This window comes from Varanus komodoensis, unplaced genomic scaffold, assembly GCF_004798865.1.
Source record: "Varanus komodoensis strain SLA01 unplaced genomic scaffold, ASM479886v1 scaffold30, whole genome shotgun sequence".
NCBI classification, from domain to species: Eukaryota; Metazoa; Chordata; class Lepidosauria; order Squamata; family Varanidae; genus Varanus; species Varanus komodoensis.
Genome location: NW_025335762.1, coordinates 10222800 through 10244524, shown reverse-complemented (window position 1 = coordinate 10244524; position 21725 = coordinate 10222800). Strand labels below are relative to the sequence as shown.

The following is a 21725-nucleotide window of genomic DNA, read 5'->3' as shown; positions in this document are numbered from 1 at the left end:
TTCATTTTGTAAATTCATTTCTAAAAATAAACCTTTGTTTTTAAGTGGTCCACAGTCCTCCCAGCAAAGATACAAGTGTTAGCATCTTCGTAATGGGATATTTAGGAGAGAAGCAAAGCTGAGCATCTTTCATGTAAACAGTAGGTCAGAGGAAGAAGTGAAAACTTTTGGGAAATTCAGCCTTCCTTCTTCCTGCAAAAGTGAGAGGGAAAACAGAAGGGATTGTGGGTGTGTTGCTCGCCGTCTTTGCTAATGGTAAGAATTCTTGTCCTCAGCACAGGTGGTGCCCTGGCCCTGTCTTGTAGAGCATCTGCTGTACCTTGTACCAAACCTCAGCGACAAGACTTGCTCTAGCTAACTCAGTTGCTGGCTGCAGCTCACCTACCTTTTGAAAAGCACAGTCATCCTCCCTGTATATTGCGGAACAAAGTCACAAGTACAAGGAGTATTTGTGCTCCTTTCTGGAGGATCTGTGCAGGACTGAGATCTGTGGAGCAAGCCTGATGAGGCAACCTTTAAGTGCCCTTTGAACTAGCCGTACCTGCATCTTCTGCCTACAGGAGCATATAGAGGAGCACAAACAGCTCAAGTCAGTGCAAATGATTAGTCTGTATAACTGAGTAGTTTATTCCAACTTCCCCTGACCTAGTATCCTCCAGAAATGCTGGGCTGCAGCTCCCAGAATTCCACACCCCTGGAGGGCACCAGGTTAGGCCAAGCTGATCTATTCTGAATGAAAAGAGGCCAGGCCTCTGTACATAGCAAGTGAAGGGAAAGCCCTTCCTAACTGGAGACGCTTTACATGCAGAAATTGCCCAGCATATAATCGACTGTTGAGCTGGAATCCCGCCCTTCCACCAAGCAGCCTTTGTCCACTCTTGGCTTCTCTTGTCTGTTTCAGCCAGCGGTGGAGATTATTGGCGCATCCTGAACCCAGGCGAATACCGGGTCACAGCCAGGGCTGAGGGGTATAACCCCAGCGTCAAAACATGCAACGTCTTCTACGACATCGGAGCCACCCAGTGCAACTTCATCTTGTCGCGGTCCAACTGGAAACGCATCCGAGAGATCATGGCCATGAATGGGCACCGGCCCATTGGCATGCCCTTAGCTGGTCGGCCCATGACCCCCAGGGAGCGGATGCGCTGGAGGCTGCGGATGCGCCACAGAGCTCGCCTGCGACAACAGATGCGCAACCGGCTACGGAAAGCCACGAGCCCCGCTCCCACAACTGCCCCCACCACAGAGTTCCCCTTTTCCTTCAGCAGCACCACTCTCCTGCCGTGGAGCCAAGAGCCCCCCACAGCTGGAACAGATGCCACCTGGGAAACCGAGGCCTACACGGAGACAGTAACTGAGTGGGAAATGACGACTGAGGAGACTGCCATGGAGGACAAGACTGGGGAGGAGACCACAGGCACGCCGTTTCCCATGACCACCGCAGAGGTTTACACGGTCAACTTCGGCGATTAGCCTCTGCTGACCAGTTTGCTGTGACTCTGGGCCAGGAACACTTAAGACGCTCCCAAAAGCTTGTCTTGCCTGTCCTGAAGCAGGTGCTGATATCCATTTGTCATAGTACAGTAGGAACCATCACCTGCTTTTGGAATGCACCAAGAAATCTGTTGCTTTGAGCAGGCTCCCACAGCTACAGCATGTACACAGTTGCTTTCTCCCCCCACCCCACCCCACCCCCTGCCTCCACATCTCGGCTGTAACAACTCAGCTTTCTTGCTCCAATCTTGCAAGCCACCTGAAGCCTATGAAATGGGAGGGTGTGGGAAGCAAGGCTGCCTGAGAGCATCAACTTGATTTGGAAACAGAAAGCAGGCTGAAATCACAATCCCCTACCATGGCTAAGTCCATATTGCATTGTTCTCCACGGATCTTACAGGACTCCTGAGTGGATGGCTTAGGGCTGGAGCACGGGGCTGCACACCTGGACAATATCCAGGGATCAAGAACTCCGTGCCTCCCTCCTGAGGGCATCAGGATAACCAAACATGTTATGCAGCAGCACAGTCATACCCTTGGGCCACAGGCTAGTACAATTATAGAAATATGTCCCTTGAAAATTGATCGAATGTAAATGCCTACATGTGCTGGATTTTTACTTATTGAAGTGGAGCATGCAGAAGATTTTATTCCGGTTAAGTGCTTGACAGAATTCTTAGAATATTTGGATCTCAGATGGCAATAGATACCCTTGGGGCAGGGGGAATTTAGGAAAGGACCCAGCTCTCTACTACATCAATTTTCATCACGCTTGTCTACTGAAAGTGCCAGCAAAGCTTATGTTTCTAAAAACCTTATCATAGAGCAGCCTCTTTTCAGTGTTTTATTTCCACACTATTGTGGACTAGAAGCTTGATATGTGATTCTGAGTATCACTTGGAAACCTAAGAGCTACCAGATCCTTCATTCAAAAGTACATTCTCTCTCTCATACCATTATTCCAGATTCTAACCCAGAGTGCTGAAGTTCTGCCATAACTGAAGCTGCCACCTCTAGTAGCCAAGAGAGGAGGGATTTTCCAGCTTCGGTACTTCAAGGCAATGCTCAGGCCACAGCTGCCCAGGAGGCAGGTCAAGTGCAACCTTGAGCCCTTCTAACAGTTACTGTTATTTGAATAAAGTGAGTTATAAATATATATATATATAAACAAAATATATTACTTTGTTTTTAAATTTATTTTTGATCATACACAGCTGTAACTGTGACAAGGAGAAAGCACCAAGAGGAAAGATGGAGTAGATGTTTATTGAAGATGCAGAGTTTATTTTAGTCCTTTGTCTGAGCCAAAGGGGAGTTGGAGATAGTGCCAAGCTCCCCATCTCCTTTACCTGCACAGCTTCTGAGCAGAAGGCAAGGCACCCCATGCCTCTCAGTGGCCAGTCTCCATTCCTGTCTCTTCTTGCTCCTCTTCCTCCTCATCATTTGCACCGAAGGCAGAGAAACTGACTGGCTGGCAGCTCAGATCACGCAGATTGATCAAGCAAGCCATCTGTGTTGTGCTGAAATCAGGAAGGGTCAACAACAAAACCTTCTGACCATCATCACCTGCAAGGCAAGGAGGGTGTGTGGAGACAGCAAGAAGTATCAGAAGGTCTTGCATGGTTCATGGAGCAGAGCCACAGCTGCATGGTAGAGTCTATGTTTTCATGTGGAAGATTGCAGGTCAGTCCTAGGCAATTCCCATTTTAAAGAAAGCAATCAAGCGGCAGGTGATGGGGACAGCTTTTGCCTAAAACCCTGCCCCACTGCGGTAAACAGTGCTGGGTTTGATGAGCAGATCCTCTGACCTGGTATAAGGAAACTGGAAGTTTCAGCCTAGCCCAACATAATGATTAAGTCTAAGCCATGCAAAATGGGTAAACATTCGTTACGGCTAGAGCTCTCTGCAAGAAACAAGCAGAGCTGTGAAATTAAAAAAGGGGCACAAATAGCAAGCTCCCTGTTGAAAAACCCGATGGACAAGTGGCCAAGAGCACCAGTAGATAAGAATATGCACACAACTGTCCAAATCCAAGAACGAGAACTGCTCGGGTTCAAGCAGCTCTTCAGCAATGCAGGGGGATATGCGCCTGGGTTCACATCCTCACACAACGCTGCCCAGTTGAACATACGTGATGCATCCACCTCCGTTACCAAATGTGAAACTGCCCAGAGCTATAGCAGACAATATACAGAGGGGATATGAACAAAACTCTTTTTGTCCAGGCAGCTTTTCAAAAGGGCTCAGTCAGCAGCACAGAAGCACTTTGACTATGCCTGAAACCGGCCAGATTAACCTATGCACAACCCTAAGCAAATCTGGAAAGCAAAACGGTCTACATGCTTATTGTGCTGTGGAGCAAATTCCTGGTTTAAACTTGCATTCCAGGCTAATACTGAACTCTTGGCACACATTGCTTTGGTCATAGTTACACAGGGGCTTCTGTTTACCATCAAGTCTGATAAATGCCATACAAACAAAGCTGCAAAACACATTATGTATTGCTCTGTGAAAACAAAGATTAACCCTGAAGGTTACTCAGAAGTTCCCATGATTTAGCAAGTGTCTGTTACTGTTCCACTGTCACCCCATAAAATGCAACAGACTTAACTAATGCTAAACCCCATAAATAGCCATCTGGATCCTTCTTTCTGTGACTGATTGTGCTCAGTAGGGAAACTCCAGGTAGAATTCTTTGCAAAAAGAGAGAGATTTTGTTTTGTTTTTTGCAAAGACCTGCCTTCTCCAATCAACCAAAGGCAAAGGCTGTCCTGGCCTGGAGTTTTATATATCCATTCATGCTCACTATGTTGTGGAGCAAGGCTATGGAGCAGATCAGAAAGAGACAGGTGAAGTACATCCTCTGCCAATCCCGTCCCTGCCCTCTGTTATGGGACTCCGACAACGCACCGAAGGTAAGTTCAGTCTACAACTTAAGAGGAAACCCAGCATCTCCCAAGGCAGGGCCAAATGAAGCCAAAGCGCACTGTCTCCCATAGGATTTAGCCATTTACCCTTACCTTTAGCGACCTTGGATTTGAAGGAGGGCGCATTCCCACAGAAATAGATGTGAGGGCAATCAGTAAAGATGAAGGGGTCGGTCTTGTAAAACGGGAAGCAGCCTGAAAGGCAAGCAAGCAAATGCCCATAAAGCAATGCACCACTGGCATGCAGTGTTAAAGGGAGAGGACATCTAAAAGCCCGGACTTATAAAGGAAGGACACAACAGGCATGACCTAAGGCCCGCCCAATTCACACAGTACTTGACAACAAGAACATGTGTTCGGTTAAAGATAGTTGCCTCTAGGAAAAGACCAGAGGCACCTGCACTGATTATCTACATTAGATTAGATGCCTGAAATGTATCCCATTTTATTAATATTTATACCCCAAATGGAGAATTTAACATTAATGAAAGTACAATGATCAATACAGTATGGCAACAGAATCTACTGCCTAGGCAGGCTGTGGTCTCTCCCTCACCAGAGGGATTCAAGAAGCAATTGGACAGTCATCTGAATGGAATGGTGTAACTTAGTGTCCTGCATTAGCAGGTGGTTGGATCCAACAGCCTTCTTGGCCCCTTCCTGATGGCTAGGTCTCCTAGGGTATGGAATGGGCTTTCACAGAAGGTGACTGAGCCCCATCGGTGAGGGTGTTTAAGGATAGGCTAGACATGCAGATGGTAGGCATGTCATGAGTGGAGCCGGCTGGAGCTGGGGGTCAGACTAGATGGCCCATGAGGCCCCTTCTGATTTGCTCTGTTTCTATGTTTCTATTATAAATACACACCAACAGACAGATTCCTGTTGAAATAGAGTCTTTAATTTAATTTAAAAGGAGAAGGGAACCAGTGTAGTAGCTTCACCACTAAGAAGGCCTCATCATTTTTTTTCATCATGATCCTGGATGAAAGCACAGCATGTTCATCCTCTGGGGCATATCTTAAAACCTGGGCAGCAGATTTTGGGTCCATACCCCCCAATATAAATAAAACATAGCTCCTTGATTGTTGTAGACATTGTACAAAACTATTTATATGCACTTTAGTGGAGGAACAAGCAGTAAGAGAAAGGATATGCTACAGTTAAGCCGGCAAGGTGGCAGATTTCATTTTTCCTTTTGACAATATTGATATAGGAAGCAAATTTTAAATATGCATCAAAAGAATTAAGGTCCAAGTTCAAACCAAGCCAGAACTTTCCCTGGAAGCAAAAATGACAAAACTAAAGCCGCTCTGCTTCATATACCATGAAAAAGAAGACTCACTGAAGAGGACAATAATGCTAGGAAAGTCAACTATGACATGAATCAATCTCATAAAGGAGGTCACAAGAGATGAGCCGGGCTATCCAGGACAGGAAGATATTTGGAAGGCATTCTTTCACAGCAATCCTAACCATGTCTTCCAGGAGCAAGACCCTTCTTGACCCAATGCGCAGTAAGTTTGTATCAGCACAATTCCCCTCCACACTTCTAAAATAAGCACCCATATTTATTTAGCTGAATGGACTGCTTATATTACTGTACATATCTGAAATCAAAGTATACCCTTTTATTATTGTTCATGAATATGCTTTATGAAATGATCTTTCTTTTTCGTCGTCTTTCCCCTTCTCTTTTGTGGTTTCCCACACCCATTTTTGTCATTGCTGTTTTGTTGCTTTTGGTTTTTGTTTGGCATTGCTGCAGCTGCAAAATACGCCCCCCCCCCCCCCCCCGTTCCTGCTCTCCTAAGTGCAATATTTACAGAGGAAAGAGATAAAAGGAAGACAGATTATGGCCACAAATTCCTCACTACTGAGTAATTCCTGGCAGAATAACCAATCCCTGGAATGTGTGCGCGCGCACACACACACACACACACACACTTTCTGCAAGAAAGCAGTTGTATGAAAGTTGTCCTGACCCATTCAATTATCTGAAAGGTCCAAAATGCCAAGAAAAAAAGAAAGTCTCCCATGATGGAATTACCAAGTGTGTCTGGGGCTGTGGGACTGAGATGCCCGATCCGCAACGTCCACTCCAGAATTTCTAGGTAATCTGACATGCTGCTGTATTTGAAGATATCACTGATATTCTGGCCTGAGGTCCCCAAAAACCTACATTGAAAAGGGAGAAGAAACTGAACAGTGGAATGGCAAGACCAAATCCTAGCAGCTAAGGTTTGCTAAAAATTAGTTTTATGCCAAAGATTCCTCCAGTGCCCTGCTTTTCAAACAGAAATGCTGAGTGGTAGGTTAGGCTGAGAGTGAGTCACTGGCCCAAAGTTATCCCGGTTTGCTTTATGGCCGAGTGGGGACTAGAAGCCAGGTCTCCTGAGCGCCAGTCTGACACTCTAACCACTATGGATGGAGGCAGTGCTGAGACTGCGGCCCTGGTGAATTCAGCTGCCTCCTCCAACTGGCTGTGAGTTTTATTAGGTTCTTCATGCATGTGGCCCCCAAGTGGGCTTCTCTGCAAAAATAACTCTCTCCCCTTTCCCCATATCTGCTCATTGCGTTGGGGAACAATGAGGCAACAATATTGACTTAACCCATACAGCAGCCTCCCCCAATGTGGTGCGTTGGAGTATAGCTCCCATCAGCCCCAGGCAACATGACCAATGGTCAGGAACAGTGAGAGCTACAGCTCACAACACCTGCAGCATGCTAGGCTAGGGGAAGGCAGCTTCATAGGTCGTTGTAAGAATGGCAACTACATCACGCATTTGAAGCACCTGAAACACTTAAAAACATTTATTATTTATATGTATATCCTGCCTTTTTTTCCTCCCAAGGGACTCAAACCCTTCTCTTAATCTTACCCTCTCAACAGGGTACGGTGGGCTAAGGAGGCAGGCTGGGCTAAGAACCCGCGACTGCCCCAGAATCAGCCAGTGAGCTCCATGGCGCAGCGAGCACTGGCACGCCGATCTCCCAAGTCCCCAGTCCAGCACTGGAACCACCACACCACACTGGCTCTCTCTCTCATGGAAACGGCATACATTAGTAAACACAGTGGTGGTAACAGCGGTAGCATTAATCATGGTGAGAGTAGCAGCAGAGGAGCAGTGCTTTCTCAAGCAGTGCCTGCCTTTACCTGACACCGTCAATGTTAGCCTGGTAGGGGTTGGTGACCAGCTGCAGCGTGGGGTAAGGGCTTGACAACGGAAACATGCAGCGATGCAGCGGCTGCTGCGGCAGCGTGTAGTTCGTGGGATCAAACTCGCCAGGCATCACATCTACAGGTACAGACATCTGAAGAGAAGAGCAGCCGATCGGTCAACTCACCCCAGAAAAGTTTCCCTCGCTGGGCAGAGGCAGCAAGGCAAGATTTAACCGAGGAGGAACGCAGCTGATCTGGTAGCAACAGCTCTCTGCCCAAGGCACCCCGTTGCTCAGCTTGGAATGCTGCACGGTGCCCTGTGCATGGCTGCCTTTGAGACTCTTGGGAAACCATGGCTGGCTGAGAATGGTGCAGCCACCAAGAGAAGGCTGTTTTCAGAACAGGGAACAGCACGCTATCCATTCTGCCTCAGCGCCTACTCTGCCTTTCAGCCAGCAATGGGGTACTTGTGGCCCTTTCTCAAGGGCTAAAAGAAGCCTGGTTCATTCAATGAAGCCGAATGGTGGGGAATTCAGGACAGGAAAAAGGATGCTGTGAAGGCAACCAACTGGATGGCTTTGGAAGGTAGTGAGGCACATTCAAGAAGGGCAAAACAGTCGGTAGCTCTGAGTCCCGATGCCACTTCCAGGAGCGAAGGCAGCCGGCCTCTGGATGCCGAGAGAGCAACTGTATCTTTTATATCCTGCTGGTGGGCCTCCCACTGGCCTCTGGTTGGCCACTGTGAAGAAAAGGTTACTGGCCCAATACGCTTTAGCTTGGTCCTGCCACAGTTCCCTCTTCACGCCAGCAATAATGTGTTTTGCTCTGGACGGAGGCCCCAGCGCCACCCTCCCGCCACCACGTCTGAAAACGGCACTTACGCTCAGCTGCAGCAGGATCTCATCCAGCATTTTCACAGCCTCCACACTGGCAGCTTGAGTCTTCTTGGTCAGGTATTTGGCCTGAATGAGAGGCGGCAATAAGATCAGAGAAAGAAGAGAATGAAATAAATATTTAAGCAGTACAGTGGGAATTGGTGGGAAAACTCTGCATCCTTCACATGTTCTATGAAGGACACGCAATGCTTTTACAAAACCAAACACATCTGCAGGGCATCAGATTGGGAAAGGCTGGTCTACTCAGAGTGGCAGAGGCTTTCCAGTTTCTCCCTCACGTTTTTCCCTCAGTGGTGTTTGTTTTTCAAACTGAAGGTGTCTGGGAAGAGACCCCAGAATTCCTGTTTGCAATTGCTGCCAAGAAAAGGAATGTACTCGAAACAATGGAACTGTTGAAGTGCAATCGTGAATGCCTAACATCCAAAAAGCAGCTAGTCCTTGGCATTCATCAAGAGAAGATGCTCCAGCATCCTTTGGCATGGAAGCATCTGATAATACACAACTCTCCACCACTGCCCGACACGGCACACATACATACACATGTGCCTGTCCATTTTCTGAGAGATTCCTGCCAAATAAATGTATCAAGCTGTGCGCACGAAATCAGTTGCCAAATTGCACAACGTCAATTGCAAAATACCAACAGTGCTAGTGGGCCCACTGGGTGTGGTCTGCAAGAATGGAATGCAGCATTTCTGCTGAAGACAAGCAGGGAAGGGGGTTGGATGGCGCTTGGTGGAGAGGCCAACCTGGCAACCCTTAATTTTATGGCGGAGGAAAGGCAGGTCAACAACAGAGTGTCTACTTAATTAGTCCAGAACTTATCAAGGGCTTGCACCTTGTTCATGGTGTCTCTGCTCTGGGTATTATGGCTGAGCAAATTGCCTGCCAAGATGACTCGAGAGATGAGGGCTGCACTGGACTGCTCTCCCTCGGCACCCAGCTGACCAGTCACCATGTCCACCAGGAGCTGCGTGCCAAAGAGACTCTCTCCGCTCTTGCCGCCGAGGCCGAGCCCCGACACCAACAAGACAAACCTGCAAGACAAGATTTTAAAAAACAGGAGTGCCCCAGATGCTCATGTCAAAGCAAAGGAATAATAATAATAGTCTGAATTTGAGTGACCATCATGGCTAATGCTATGCTAAGACTACACTGGCAGCACAGATCATAATCCACTCAGACAATACTGGTTATTGGACATATGAAAAGGTAGAATAAGTACACATATAAATAACATAACCCATTTATGCCTACTCAGTGGGATACACTAAGACGGGCTGCCTACCCAAGAAGTCCTTTCAAAAAGCAGCAGGCCTAACTTGAGCCAAAATTTAGATCTCCCACAACACACCTGAGATAGTGCTGCACTGGGACAGGGTGACTAGGTGAAATGGTGGCAAGGCCCAGCTGACTAGTGTCATTCGGAACGATGCTGCCATCAAGTAAGCGAGCCTGCCAGAGCTCATCTGGGATGGAGAAGGCTCTCCTTAGGGCCCTCTCAAAGTTGTAGAAATCCCCGACCTCCCCTTTACAGGGGGCCCTGGGATTCTGCATCAGAAAAAAGAACTGACCAGGAATTAAGCTTTAGAAGAAGCATTCCACCTATGTAGAATGGCGAGAAACTACACAAAAGGCAGGAAGCCACCAGACTGGTGTTCAGTAACAAGGGAGAAGGATGCTGGACAAGACAATGTCTTTGGGGAATCTGGGAGAACCAGCCTGAGACGACAGGCAGGACATATCTAGCTCACGGGAATGGGGACCAACATCCTGACATAAATAGTACAGGTGCACCAGCAACAGCAGAAGAGAATGATCAGGAAGAAATTAAGAATCTTCCTTTCTTAATAATGTAGCCACAGGAGAAAGCACACAAACATCCTGAATGAGCCAAACATGGGAGGTTGAGCCACGTTCTACTTCTACACTGGCCTTGGCCTTTTCTGAGGATTTTATGAGCAGCCTCACCTGTCTGTACTGGGACCCATCATGGGCAGCTGGGTGGGCATATCTGCAAAGCAGTGATCTTCGACAAGGAACTTGCCATCGTCTCCCTCTGAGCCGTAGACAGCCAGGATAGTTCCTTGGATGAGCAGCAAAAAGGACAGACTTACAACAGGTCAGTGCTGGCCAGCCCTGTACAAAGCCCAGGAACCAGGATTCACAAAGTGTGGGAGACATGAAACACGAGGCCAAGGTCCAACCTCTTTTACCAGTCAAATGTACCAGGTTGTGCCTCAGTCCGTGCCTCCGGGAAGGACCTCTCATTCCTAACAGCTTGTAAAAAATGTGATGGCTGAACTGAGCCACAAAGCTGCAATTTTAGTGCAGCTGCAGGAATCATCTGTTGTCCCTTTCCAGATAATGACTGGGGGTTTTTCACACACAAAAAGCAAGCCATATGCTCAGGGGCACTAGAAAACATGCTTCCTCTACTGGGTGAGAACCCCATGCCTTTCCCAGGCTTCAAGCAGCTGCATAATTTAGTTTGTTAGTAAAATCAAGTGAGTGGCAGAAACACTTAAAACTTTGCAAGCAGCTGCTGCTTCCACAGGTTCACAAACCAAAACGCACCAGGAAGATTCCCTGGATGAGATCAAGGCATTTCTGTTTTCTCACTCATTGCAGTAAGTATAACCTTTGGAAAAATCCAATTGCAACTGAGGAAAAAGCTTCATGTTATATTGGCAATTGTCTATCGCTAGATCTCCATAGGCTGAGATAACACGAAGGCTGCTGCAGGGACCTCAGCTGGTGAGTGACCTGCTTGACCCCACCCCCGACATACGCACCCATGAATATTCCCCTGCAAGTATGGCTCCCTTCCAGGCTATTTTCCTCCTAGCCTGACTTATTTCGAAATCCAGAGCTGGAGGGGAGGTGGGAAGGAGAGGAGGTATTTGCAACACAGATCTGCTGCCAGCAGGGAAACAAAATCACAACACCCTTTGCCACTTTCATCTCTTTGTCTCCCACACACCACGTGCATTTGCCAGAGAAAAATGCACGGGGAGAAGGAAACCGGCGTTGGCACTACTTGGCCTGTAGTGCCCATAAAGCCAATTATGTTCCAAGACGGGGATCACATGGAAAGGGTGGGCAGCAATGGCTTTTTGTTTCATGGATACTTCAGTAGGCACAGGACCCTGATCTGAACTGGGATTTATCGGGAGGCGAGGTGGAGGGGCTTGCAAGATCGGGATCAGTGGCTCTCCAGCTGCTCTAGACAGCAGTCTATCTTGGCCCCGGGTACATTTTGAGAAGGGAAAGGGATTCCAAAACGAAGGCCGTTTCTGCAGCTTGGTTCCAGGACAGGCCTTGCTCCCGTCACCATCTCTCACCTGCCTAGCCATCCTACCTGTCACCAGCGTGTCAGTCTCTATGTCTCCCTCCAGCTTGATGCGCTGCAGCTCATCCTCCAAGATCAGCTCATCCGACGGGTGGATGTATTTGGTGCGTGGAGGCTGAGGCGGGAGATTGTGCTGTGAAAGCAAGCGGCACCTTGATGTGAAGAGGGAAGAGGAGCAGTTCCACAACTTCCTTTTGTATGTACCAACAAAAGGGAGATTCCTGTACATGTATTGGTCTCACGATGCTTCCCCATCAAAGAATTGGTGCAAGCTGGAGTTCCATTACTTTATGACCATGGACACTGGATGGGCTGACATAACACTTTCAGTGTCTTAATGTGGATTTACTTTCTCAACCACTGCAGATGAGCAAAACACATAAGGCAAACATAAAGACGAGAATGCCAATAAGGACAAGTCATCCTATGACAAAGAACACCAACTTTCCAATGTGCCTCCTCCCGCCTTTAAATGTGCAAACTATAATTCATACGCTGTTTCCTTTTAATGGCTGTTGGCATTCAGGACTGCAGCAAGTGAGTTTTACAGAAATGGATCCAAGACTGATGTTACTCATCTGGTCAGTAACTTCCTACAGCCAATCTTTGGTGGTTTTGCTCCAGCACATGTGTTTGCGATCATGACATACTGTTTGAATGGAGTTCATTACTGAGGCGAGTTAAACTCATTATTCAACAAAACATCCTTCCAAAGTTAGCAAAGACCTCACTTCTTGCTAAAAAGTCAAGTTACTCTCTCAACAGAATGAAGAGGCTTCCAGACAGGCAATTTTTTCCCCCTGATGCCAGCTCAGCTAGCAAGATCAACACAGACTGCAACTCCAAGAAACCTGTGTAGAATAAAAGAGGGAAAGGCCGGTTGCTTACCTGCAACTGCTCTTCCTCAAGTGGTCATCAATGCATCACACCTATGGGTGCTGCGCTTGCGCAGTGCCTGTGTTTGGGAAGATTCTCTCAGCATTAGCAGTTTTGGTAAGAGGCCCATCCTCCTGCCCCCCACCCCAGTATAAATGGGCAGAGTTCCCACCCTTTCGCCAGTCTAGTTTTGAGGTGATACTGTCATTTCCGGTGCCTGAGTCTCAACCGGGCTGAAGTGTGGTCTCGGGGAGGGTTTTGGCAATGGGCTCGGCATGCAGGAGATGGTCGCAGTGGTGTTTATATGAAGGGAGGACAAACCAGAGGCTCACTTGGCACCAAGGTGCCCTGTTCCACTGCATATGGGTTTGGAATGTCTTTCCTTGCCAAATGAGAATGCTGCTGCTGCTGCTTCTTCGTTGTCTTCTATGTCGTCGTTGTCTCCTCCTCCTCTCCTCCGGCTTCTTCTTCTTCTCCAGCTTCTCTTTTCTGCGACGCTTGTCTTCAGCAGTCCCTTTGGTCTCAAGGTGTTCCTTTTTCTCCCTGTTTTTTAGGAGACTGAGACCATCCCAAGCGCTCTTTCTCAGATCTAGCGCTCTCACCTTGATCACCACACAGAGGGCACTTCCTTCAGAGGTGGAAGGACCATCAGGTTGAGCCACGGTGGCCTCCATCTCAAGTAAAGCCCTTTCCCATAGGACTTTCTTGAGGCAATTTTCTCAGTTCTTGTGACCCTTTTTGGTGAAGGCTCGGCAATGAACACATCTGTCCACACAATGTCCTTCACGGAGACAGAGCAAACAGAGCGAGTGTGTGTCTGTAGATGGCTTCTTCGCTCTGCACTGGTCACACCTTCTAAAAGCAGAACACTGTGCCATTGAGTAGTAAGAAATAAAGGTAAGGAAAGACAATAGAAGGGGTTTTTTAAATTATTTTTGTGAGGGGAGAATGTGTTGAGGGGAGGGGGAAAGGGAAGCGTGTGCTGAGGGTTTAAGCTTGCAATAAAGGTTAGGGTAGCGAAGTTTTATAAGGGATTTAGGACGAGAGCATAAAGATAAGTGTAAAGTACAAAGTAGAAGTTTGTGAGGGAAATCGAAAGCAATGAGAAAACCCGAGGCACAGCAAACGGCGGTCGAAAGTGGACTGGGAAGAGGATGGGGACTCTGTCCATTTATATGAGAGGGTGAGGGAGTGGAGTTCCCACCAAAAAATGTTACTAGCTGAGAAAATCTTCCCGAAGACAGGCACTGCGCAGGCACAGCACCCATGTGTGTGATGCACAGAGACCACGACAAAGAACTTAGTATACCAGTGCCAGTCACTGGGCTGGAGGGGCAAGCAGTCTGGCTCGGCATGGGGCAGCTTCCCATGGAACCTCAAGGTCCCAACTACTATCTTTTCCGTTGCAGAATCACTCCTCCTCCTCCCAAATCAAGCTGACTGTTCAATCAGCCTCACTCCATTTTTTTATTCTTTGCACAAGAGCAAAGCTACTGAACGAGCAATCCAAGACTTAGAACTCAGTTTTGTCATTCCCCAACACGCCCTGCTATGCTTTATCTCCACACCAGGAAAAGCTTTGCATACTTAATTTCTGTGTGCCTGGGGGCTCTTTAAAAAGCACAGGCACAGCAAGAGTTAATCTGATAGAATCACAGAATAGTAGAGCTGGAAGGGGCCATGAAGGCCATCGGGTCCAACTCCCTGCTCAATGTCCCATTCAAAACTGCACCTTCATTTTTATTTTTAAAAAATAATCAGTAGACTAAGCAGTTCTCCCACAGTCTTACCACAACAATTCCCTTGTGAAATGGGAAAGCTGCCCCCAATTGCTGGGATGCTAACACAGCCCGTTTCCCAGGAGAGGGTGTTATCACCTTAATCCTACATGAAGCACTTAAAAGCAGTTAACATTTTATTGTGCTCTACCTCAGCCTTCCCAGACTTGATGCCTCCTGGTATATTGTATGACAGTTCCCATCATCCACAGAAATGTGGCTATAGTGACTGGAGATTGTAGTTCAATGTATCTGGAGGATAGCAGGCTGAAGAACTGCCTAATGTTTGATATTTGGGAGTATTAAACATATAGCCATGCATTGCTCCTCTTCTTTATTTTGCTTTTCAAAGGAAGAGTGGAACATTTGAATGTTTACAAGACATAATACAACTTGTGCTTAATACTGGCAAAACTCCCAAGCTTTTAGCCATTCCAATGACATATTTAAGTTTTCCTCAACTCTAACATCAACTTAGAAAAGGGCATTGCTGCTGGTAAAAGCAGCAAGAAGAGCTTCATTTTGTACAGAGAATTTTACATTGTCTTTTCATCCTGGTTTTGGAAAATTAAGTGCTCCGAGATAGATTGGTTTTCCTCGATGTGATGCCCTCAGATGTTTTGGACTTTAATTCCTATTAGCTCCAGCCAGCAAGGCCAATTGCCAGGCATGCTGGTAGATGTAGTTGAGGAAAGCTGACAGCCCTGAGTTGGGATGGCTTAGACATCAAAACCAACTCCCTGTTCAGTGCAGGAAATCCTGAGCTAAAGCATCCCTCAAAACACTGCCAGTGAGGGACAGGCCACCACGCTGCCAGCAAATTGCACTCATTGTGGAACAGCTCTTAGCTAATGTTCAACCAAAATCTACCCTCCCGGCATGTACCCTGCTAGACCTAAACCTGCCCTCTGCAGCAGCAGGAGGCGTGCCTTTAACCTCTTCTGCATTACAACCCTTTCTGTTCGTTCCCCCTTGGCTTTATGTTCTCCATGTTGATCCAGATCCAGATCCTTCCACCTTTCTTTATAAGATTGCCTCCCACAATACCACTGACTGACTTTGGCCACCTCTGCACCCATTCATATATTTCTCTATCAGCCTTTCTCAACTTTCCACCTTCCATATATGTTGGACTAACTCCCAGCCAACTGGGAAATGCCAGAAGTTGCGCTCCAACACATCTGGAAGGCACTGTGTGTGGAAGGCTGGTCTATATCCTCTACAAAGTGTGGCATCTAGAACTAGACACGTGTAAGCTTGCCTAAAGAGGCAGCTCAAAATTGTCAAGATGTTTGAAAGAGTTTGTCAGTAAGGTTTGCATCCTTTTGAAATAACAAAAAAGTCTGTATGCTAACTTCCTTTGCCTTCTGTGAGGTTTGTTTTGACTTTTAAATGGAAAGAGACTTGATGCTGAAAGCAAAATTTATCTCCAATATTAACTGGAGTCAGTACAGGAATGAATGATTTTAAAACACAGAAACACATGCCAAGAGTTCTCATTAAATAAATGTTGCAGGATGGTTTGCTTGCTTTTGAAACTTCAGTGAACCTATGAGATTATTTTAAGGAGTACATTTTGTTCGATTGCACTGGTGCAAAGACTCAAAGAAAATGAAAAGAGTGATGATTACCAAGGCCAAGAAGCTGAGAAGTAAATAATCTCAGAATGCAATACAGCATGCGCCTACCTGGGAGTAAGTCCCACTAAACCCAGGGGGACATACTTCTTGGTAGACTTGCATAGGATGGCAGTGTCCATTTAGGAAAGAATGCAGTTCAGTGAATACAACTGTTATAATTCCACCACTGGTAGAAAAACAAAAAGCTTTTAAGAGGGGGAAGCAATACTGAGCTGGATCCAGTTACGCTTGGAGCACAGATGGGACTTTAGTCAGTCATATGCACTGTCAAAAGGCAAAAGGGGAATTTAACCAGATTTGTATTTCTTGCAGGTACATCCAGTGTAGCTAATCTCTGGGCGAAGGGTAATCAGATGTTAAAGGCTGATAAAGACTGGGCTGATGAGAGTCCTGGCTGTGGCCAACATCCAGCTTTCTACGCTAGTCTTAGGTACTATGGTATTAAATGAGCTAAGCAACTAACTGTAATCTGTGAGTCCTTGTGAGGATTTGTGAATCACCTGCTTTGCATACAGAAGGTCCCAGGTTCAATCCCTACCATCTCTCCATTAAAAAGGGTCCCTGGTTTTATTGCTAGTCCATTGTGTTTTCTTCAAACTTCACAACCAGTGTGAATATAATGGCAATTTATGAATTGCTGGGGCTGCTCAGGAGAAAGCGAGCCACCTCCCACCTGCTCACTTTTGTATCTGCTTGATTAAATAAGCCAGGAAGGCCCATTTCTAGACAGTTAATCATGATGTTCAAACCTGGCTCCGAGCTGATGAGGTTAAACATCCCCAAGTTTTACTCCAACAATAAAACATGGGTTAAACTCTGAGTGTTGTTAAAACACTCAAGCACTCAGAGTGTTGGGTTTGGGCATTATAGCAACCCAGGGCTGTCTCCCTACGTGGATGAAAGCAGAAGAGGTGGGCAAGGGGCAGCAGTCTCACTTGCATGTAAGCTACAACAATCCAGGTCAATCTTTATCCATTTAGCTTTCTTCTGCTGATTGTTTCTTGTACTTTAAAAAATGTTCTTTCTTGCAATTGTATTGCATTTATCTCTTTACTGTGCGTCATCCTGAGAGCCATTCACTATATGCTGGCTTACAGGTTTTAGAAACAGATAATATAAAGTTATACTTTTTAATATTTCTGCATACCACTTTGCATCTCTCTGTATACCACTTTTGTTGGCTTAAACAAAATATTTTTTAAAAGAGCTTCAACACTAGATCTGAACAGATCAGTGGTTTGACTCCTCATAGTAAGGCTATAGATATTCTCATCTGAACTTCCCAAATTAATCACTCTTCCATTACCTCTTCACTGATTTCCCGCAGGATGGAAGGCTGAAGCTGCATAGACTTGAAGAGGGTTCCCACCACACAGCACTTCTCTGCTAACTGCAGTTCACACAACTTCTTTACTGTAATGTTGCTTCCTTCAAGAGAACGATGATTAGAAATGTAGAATCTTTCAGGAATTAAGATGCAATCCTATGCATGTTTAAATGGAAATGAATTCTGCAACAACTCTTTTCAACTCACAGTCTTCGGCACCAACAGAAACCTGTTTCACTGCAAACTCAGTGACTGGGAAGAAAATATGCTGATTAAGAGAGTTAGAGAGGTAGGAACACTTTGGTAGGCGCCGGGAAAGGTGTCCAGGAGTACACAGCTTTATCTGACTCTTCTCTAATTTGGCATCATTATTGCACTGCATTTCATTTTTATTTAAAGCATTTATATACCATTTGATTAGCATAAAGTTCTCAAGTGGTTTATACAATAGAATTAAAATATACAAAATCCAACAATTAACAACAGATTTACCTGCAAGAAAAATATCTATGCACAATAAAATTTTTGCAGGCCTATGTAACAGCAGCCACAGCAACAAAACAAAACCACAGTACAATAAGTAACAGCTATTCCAAATGTACCAAATAATTTAAAAACCAATAATATAAAACTAGAAAGTTGACAATTAAAATGCAAGGAAAATAAAGTTTTAACATGGTGCCAGAAAGTAGTGTTGGCACCAAGCATATTTACGCCCTGCCTTTCTTCCTCCTACAAGGAACCCAAGGCAGCTTACAAGAGTCTTCTCCAATAAATAATCCTCAAAATGAATTAATTTGGATACACCGTTATCACGTATTAAGATCAAGTCCCTTTTGATCCTGCTTGTATGCTGAGGTGACAGTGTTTCATGGACACTGATGCTGTGAAGAACATACACATATGGGGTGCGGGGGGGGGGTTCAAAATGTCTTTGTGAAGTGTGATGTTGAATCCAGCGCCACTGACAGAATGTTCACTGCATGTCATCTGCAGACCAGGCAGCTGTAACTTTAAAATGCCTTGCTAAAATGGCAAGATTTCATAAACTAGAATAGATGCTGAAAACTAGAATAGATGCTGCACTCTAGTGACTGCAGATGAAAACTGCATTACACCCTATTTAAACTTAAAATTAATTTTCCGTCTTTTGGCAGGCAAGGAAAATATTACTCCATCTACTAACATTTCACCAAAGGACGCAAATGTACTTTTTCAAAAGGGTCCAAACCTTTCATGGTTTCATTATAAACATTGACCAAAAATAACAATAGACACCTCTAAGAACAGACTGAACAGCAGATGAAAGCCATAGCATTGACCAGGGAGACTGAAAAACACATGACAGAATAAGTGGGTTTTTAAGATACAACAGAGCACTAAGAAAATTGCTCCATCTTCGTGCCCCCTGGATAGCTTTCCAACTTTTTACAAGACCCTTTCCCTACATCATCCCAGGAGATTATCTCCAATTATTGTGACAAAGCTTTTTAACTGCAAATTTGGTGTGCAGTTTCAATGGAATTCCACTGACTATCAAGTGACTTTCACGCCACACAGCTGTAGGTGCACATGCCCAACTTCAGAAGGTGCCAGCACCACAACAAGAGGATGCCATTTTGATGACAGACTTACCCCATTTCCGTCGGGCTCTCTCCACCAATAATGGTCTCATCTGGATGAGGCGTGTGGCATAGATGTGGGCATACTGCCGGCTGAAAGTCCTCTCCTCAAGCCTGAAGTTTTGGGAGCAGTTGGAATATGTGGAAACAGGCACACGGACAAAGGTAGAGGCCACGGCAGAAGGGGAGGCCAAGAGGCTCTGTGCAGACTGGACAATCTGTTCCGAAAACATGGCCAGCAGGATGGCAGATCTAGGCAGACAGTTTCTGCAGATAACAAGGTAAGATTGTGGGTGAATGGCCAGCAAATTGCTCTACAGAACTTGTAATGCAGATTTAATTCCCAAAAATTACTTCTTCAGACAGGGCAGAGTTGAAGCATGGAATCTGCTGTGATGGTTTGAAAGGGAATGAGACAAATTCATAGCAGAGAACGTTATTAATAGCTAGAAGTCATAATGGCTATATGATACCTCTCAGATCAGATACTTTCCTGTCTCTGAATGCAAGCTGTTGGAAAAACAAAGGGAGGGGGCTGCGACCTGCTTCCTGGGGGGATCTGACTGGCCACTGTGGAAAACTAGATGGGTTTTTGGACTGATCCAGCCGATCTGGTCTTAGAGAGGGATGGGTAAGAGCAGCACTGCAAGATCAGACCAAAGCGGGCAAGCAAATGCCCATGAGAACCCCACGGCAGGACTGGAGGGCAACAGCGTTTACCTACTGCAGCTCATTGTTCTGGAAAGCATTCACATGCTTCTCCCAGTTTTTTCCTCCCCAAGTATTCTGAGGTGGGTTAGGCTGAGTTGCACACCTTCACAGCACAGAAGTCTAGCCCAGACAAAACAAGCATAATTGTACCTCACAAAGCAGCTGCAGCACACTTTCATTATATGCATCGATGAAATTGATTGAAAATAAAAAACAGAAGCCTCTAAAACGGAGAGAGCAAAGCTCTGAGCAACCTCTAAGGGCAGACTGGGATTCATAGGCTCTCCCAATCTGAAGCCAGCAGCATGGAAAGAACAACACAGGCGACCTTGGCTTCCCCATCTTCCAACTTTCGATTGAGGCTCTAGGGAGGATTCTTTAGAGAAGAACAGTGGGAAGCTGAGGATAAATCATATCCAGGCCTCTCTAGTCTCCTCTCCCTGCTCCTTTTTCTTTCCTCTCCAAGGTCCATTTTCCTACCTCAGAGAGGATTCTGGTGCAGTTCCCTTAGCACTGCCTGTGATGGCTGGATTCTCTTTCTAAGAATGGAACTCTGCCCTCAGAAGGGTGTTTGGGGTCATTCTACAGTCCCTGAGATCCACTGGAATGCTTACTTAGCAACCTTTATGGCTGGAGATTTGAACCCAAGTTCCCTATTTCCAGATTATTTTTTCAACAATTTATTATCTCAACAAATCTATATAAAGAATACAAAAAATGTAACTTCACATATCTGAATTTATGAATTCAACTGATATGAAATTTGTATTTTGAAAATACAGCTTTAAAAAAAAATACACATCAATTTCAACAAAAGCAGTCCAAACATCCCATAGCCAGAAGTTTCTCTAGTCATCAAAGCACACTGTATTTCAAAGGCATGCATTGATCTCAGTGCCAAAGCAAATGAACATCATGGTGTATGAATTTCCTTAAAACTATGCTAATTCAACTATGCACTATGCTTGTGCCCTCTGACAGTTTCTCAGCATCATTTATCTGTCCAGCAAGTTTCTTAGCATCATTTTTTAAAGATCATGCAAAACCAGGATACATATAAGGATCATTCATAAGTAGTTCAAGAATGAGCAGACTATACATTTGCAGGATGTACTTTGTGTTTTTCATTAGAACCTCCAGATCTGCCAAGCAGGGATGAACAGAGGCTCCAGAAGGCAGATTTAAGAATGAAGGACAGCTTCTCTGAGCACATGCTCACTCCAGGTCAGGACCAAAAATCTTCTCTTTGCTTGATCCCGCCTCCACACTAACCCCTCCCGCCCTCTTTATTCATTTTACTCATAAGGTTCATATACTTCCAGTATGGAGATTTTGGAGTGGTAAACAACCAAAACTAGCACAAGGAACAGGGTAGAACTCTAGGTTAAAAACCGAGGCTGAGTTTTTCCCCATTTCATGTCCATGTTCCAACTGCAGGGTTTCTCTCTGTGCATGTTCCACCTGCAGTATTTCTGTTTCGTGCAACTGCTGTTACACAGCAGCAGGAAAGCACAGGACGCCTACCAGCATTTTATTTCTAAAGGAGGTGGGTAACTCTAACCAGGGGCCAAAGTTCACCCGGCATCATTAACGCAGCACACCCAAGCCCCTTCTTATGGTCCCGCCAGTAAGCCAGGAATCCTCCCCGGGAACGACCAGCGCCCGGCGGCGCATTCGAGCCGCTCACCTCTCCCGCGAGGAGCGCCGACCGGAGCAGGCGCCGCATCTCCCGCCACCGGCGGCAAAAGGAAGCTCCCCGGGCGCCGGGCGCGCGCACCCAAACCGCGCCAAACGGCAGCACGCCGAGAGACTCCCGCTAGCGGACGCCGACAGGAAGTGACGCGCGCGCCGCCCGTAGAGCTAAGAAGGTAGAAGAGGCGCAGACGGACAGCCCTTCGCTTGGATCACGATTCCCTGATTTGCCCGTAAGACGATGGGAAT

At 46.1% G+C, this 21725-nt stretch overlaps 2 protein-coding genes across 3 annotated transcripts in view; one reads left to right on the top strand and one right to left on the bottom strand.

The window, feature by feature from the left end:
• Window positions 1-2667, top strand: part of AEBP1 (AE binding protein 1) — a 50362-nt gene extending 47695 nt beyond the window's left edge. For both annotated transcript variants that reach the window (XM_044437313.1, XM_044437314.1), the window contains one exon: window positions 902-2667. In XM_044437313.1, the coding sequence (XP_044293248.1) occupies window positions 902-1473 (572 nt within the window). In that variant the 3' untranslated portion in view covers window positions 1474-2667. The remainder of the gene's footprint in view (window positions 1-901) is intronic.
• A 74-nt stretch (window positions 2668-2741) lies between these two features.
• POLD2 (DNA polymerase delta 2, accessory subunit) lies at window positions 2742-21597 on the bottom strand. Its single transcript, XM_044437315.1, has 11 exons — window positions 21472-21597; window positions 19087-19340; window positions 17431-17552; window positions 11840-11963; window positions 10450-10564; window positions 9317-9515; window positions 8464-8544; window positions 7577-7734; window positions 6470-6597; window positions 4516-4617; window positions 2742-3060 (listed from the first exon to the last, which is right to left on the bottom strand). Exons 2-11 carry the CDS (start codon window positions 19304-19306, stop codon window positions 2885-2887), a joined length of 1425 nt encoding a protein of 474 aa, XP_044293250.1. The 5' UTR covers window positions 19307-19340; window positions 21472-21597; the 3' UTR covers window positions 2742-2884.
• Window positions 21598-21725: the final 128 nt, after the last annotated feature.

Excerpts from the sequence above, each read along its gene's own strand:
- POLD2 (XM_044437315.1), bottom strand. The coding sequence starts at position 19,306 with ATGTTTTCGGAACAGATTGTCCAGTCTGCACAGAGCCTCTTGGCCTCC. Across the intron at positions 17,553-19,086 it reads GAGAGCCCGACGGAAATGGG|GAAGCAACATTACAGTAAAG; the intron begins GTAAGTCTGTCA and ends GTTCTCTTGAAG. Across the intron at positions 10,565-11,839 it reads GACTGACACGCTGGTGACAG|GAACTATCCTGGCTGTCTAC; the intron begins GTAGGATGGCTA and ends TGCTCATCCAAG.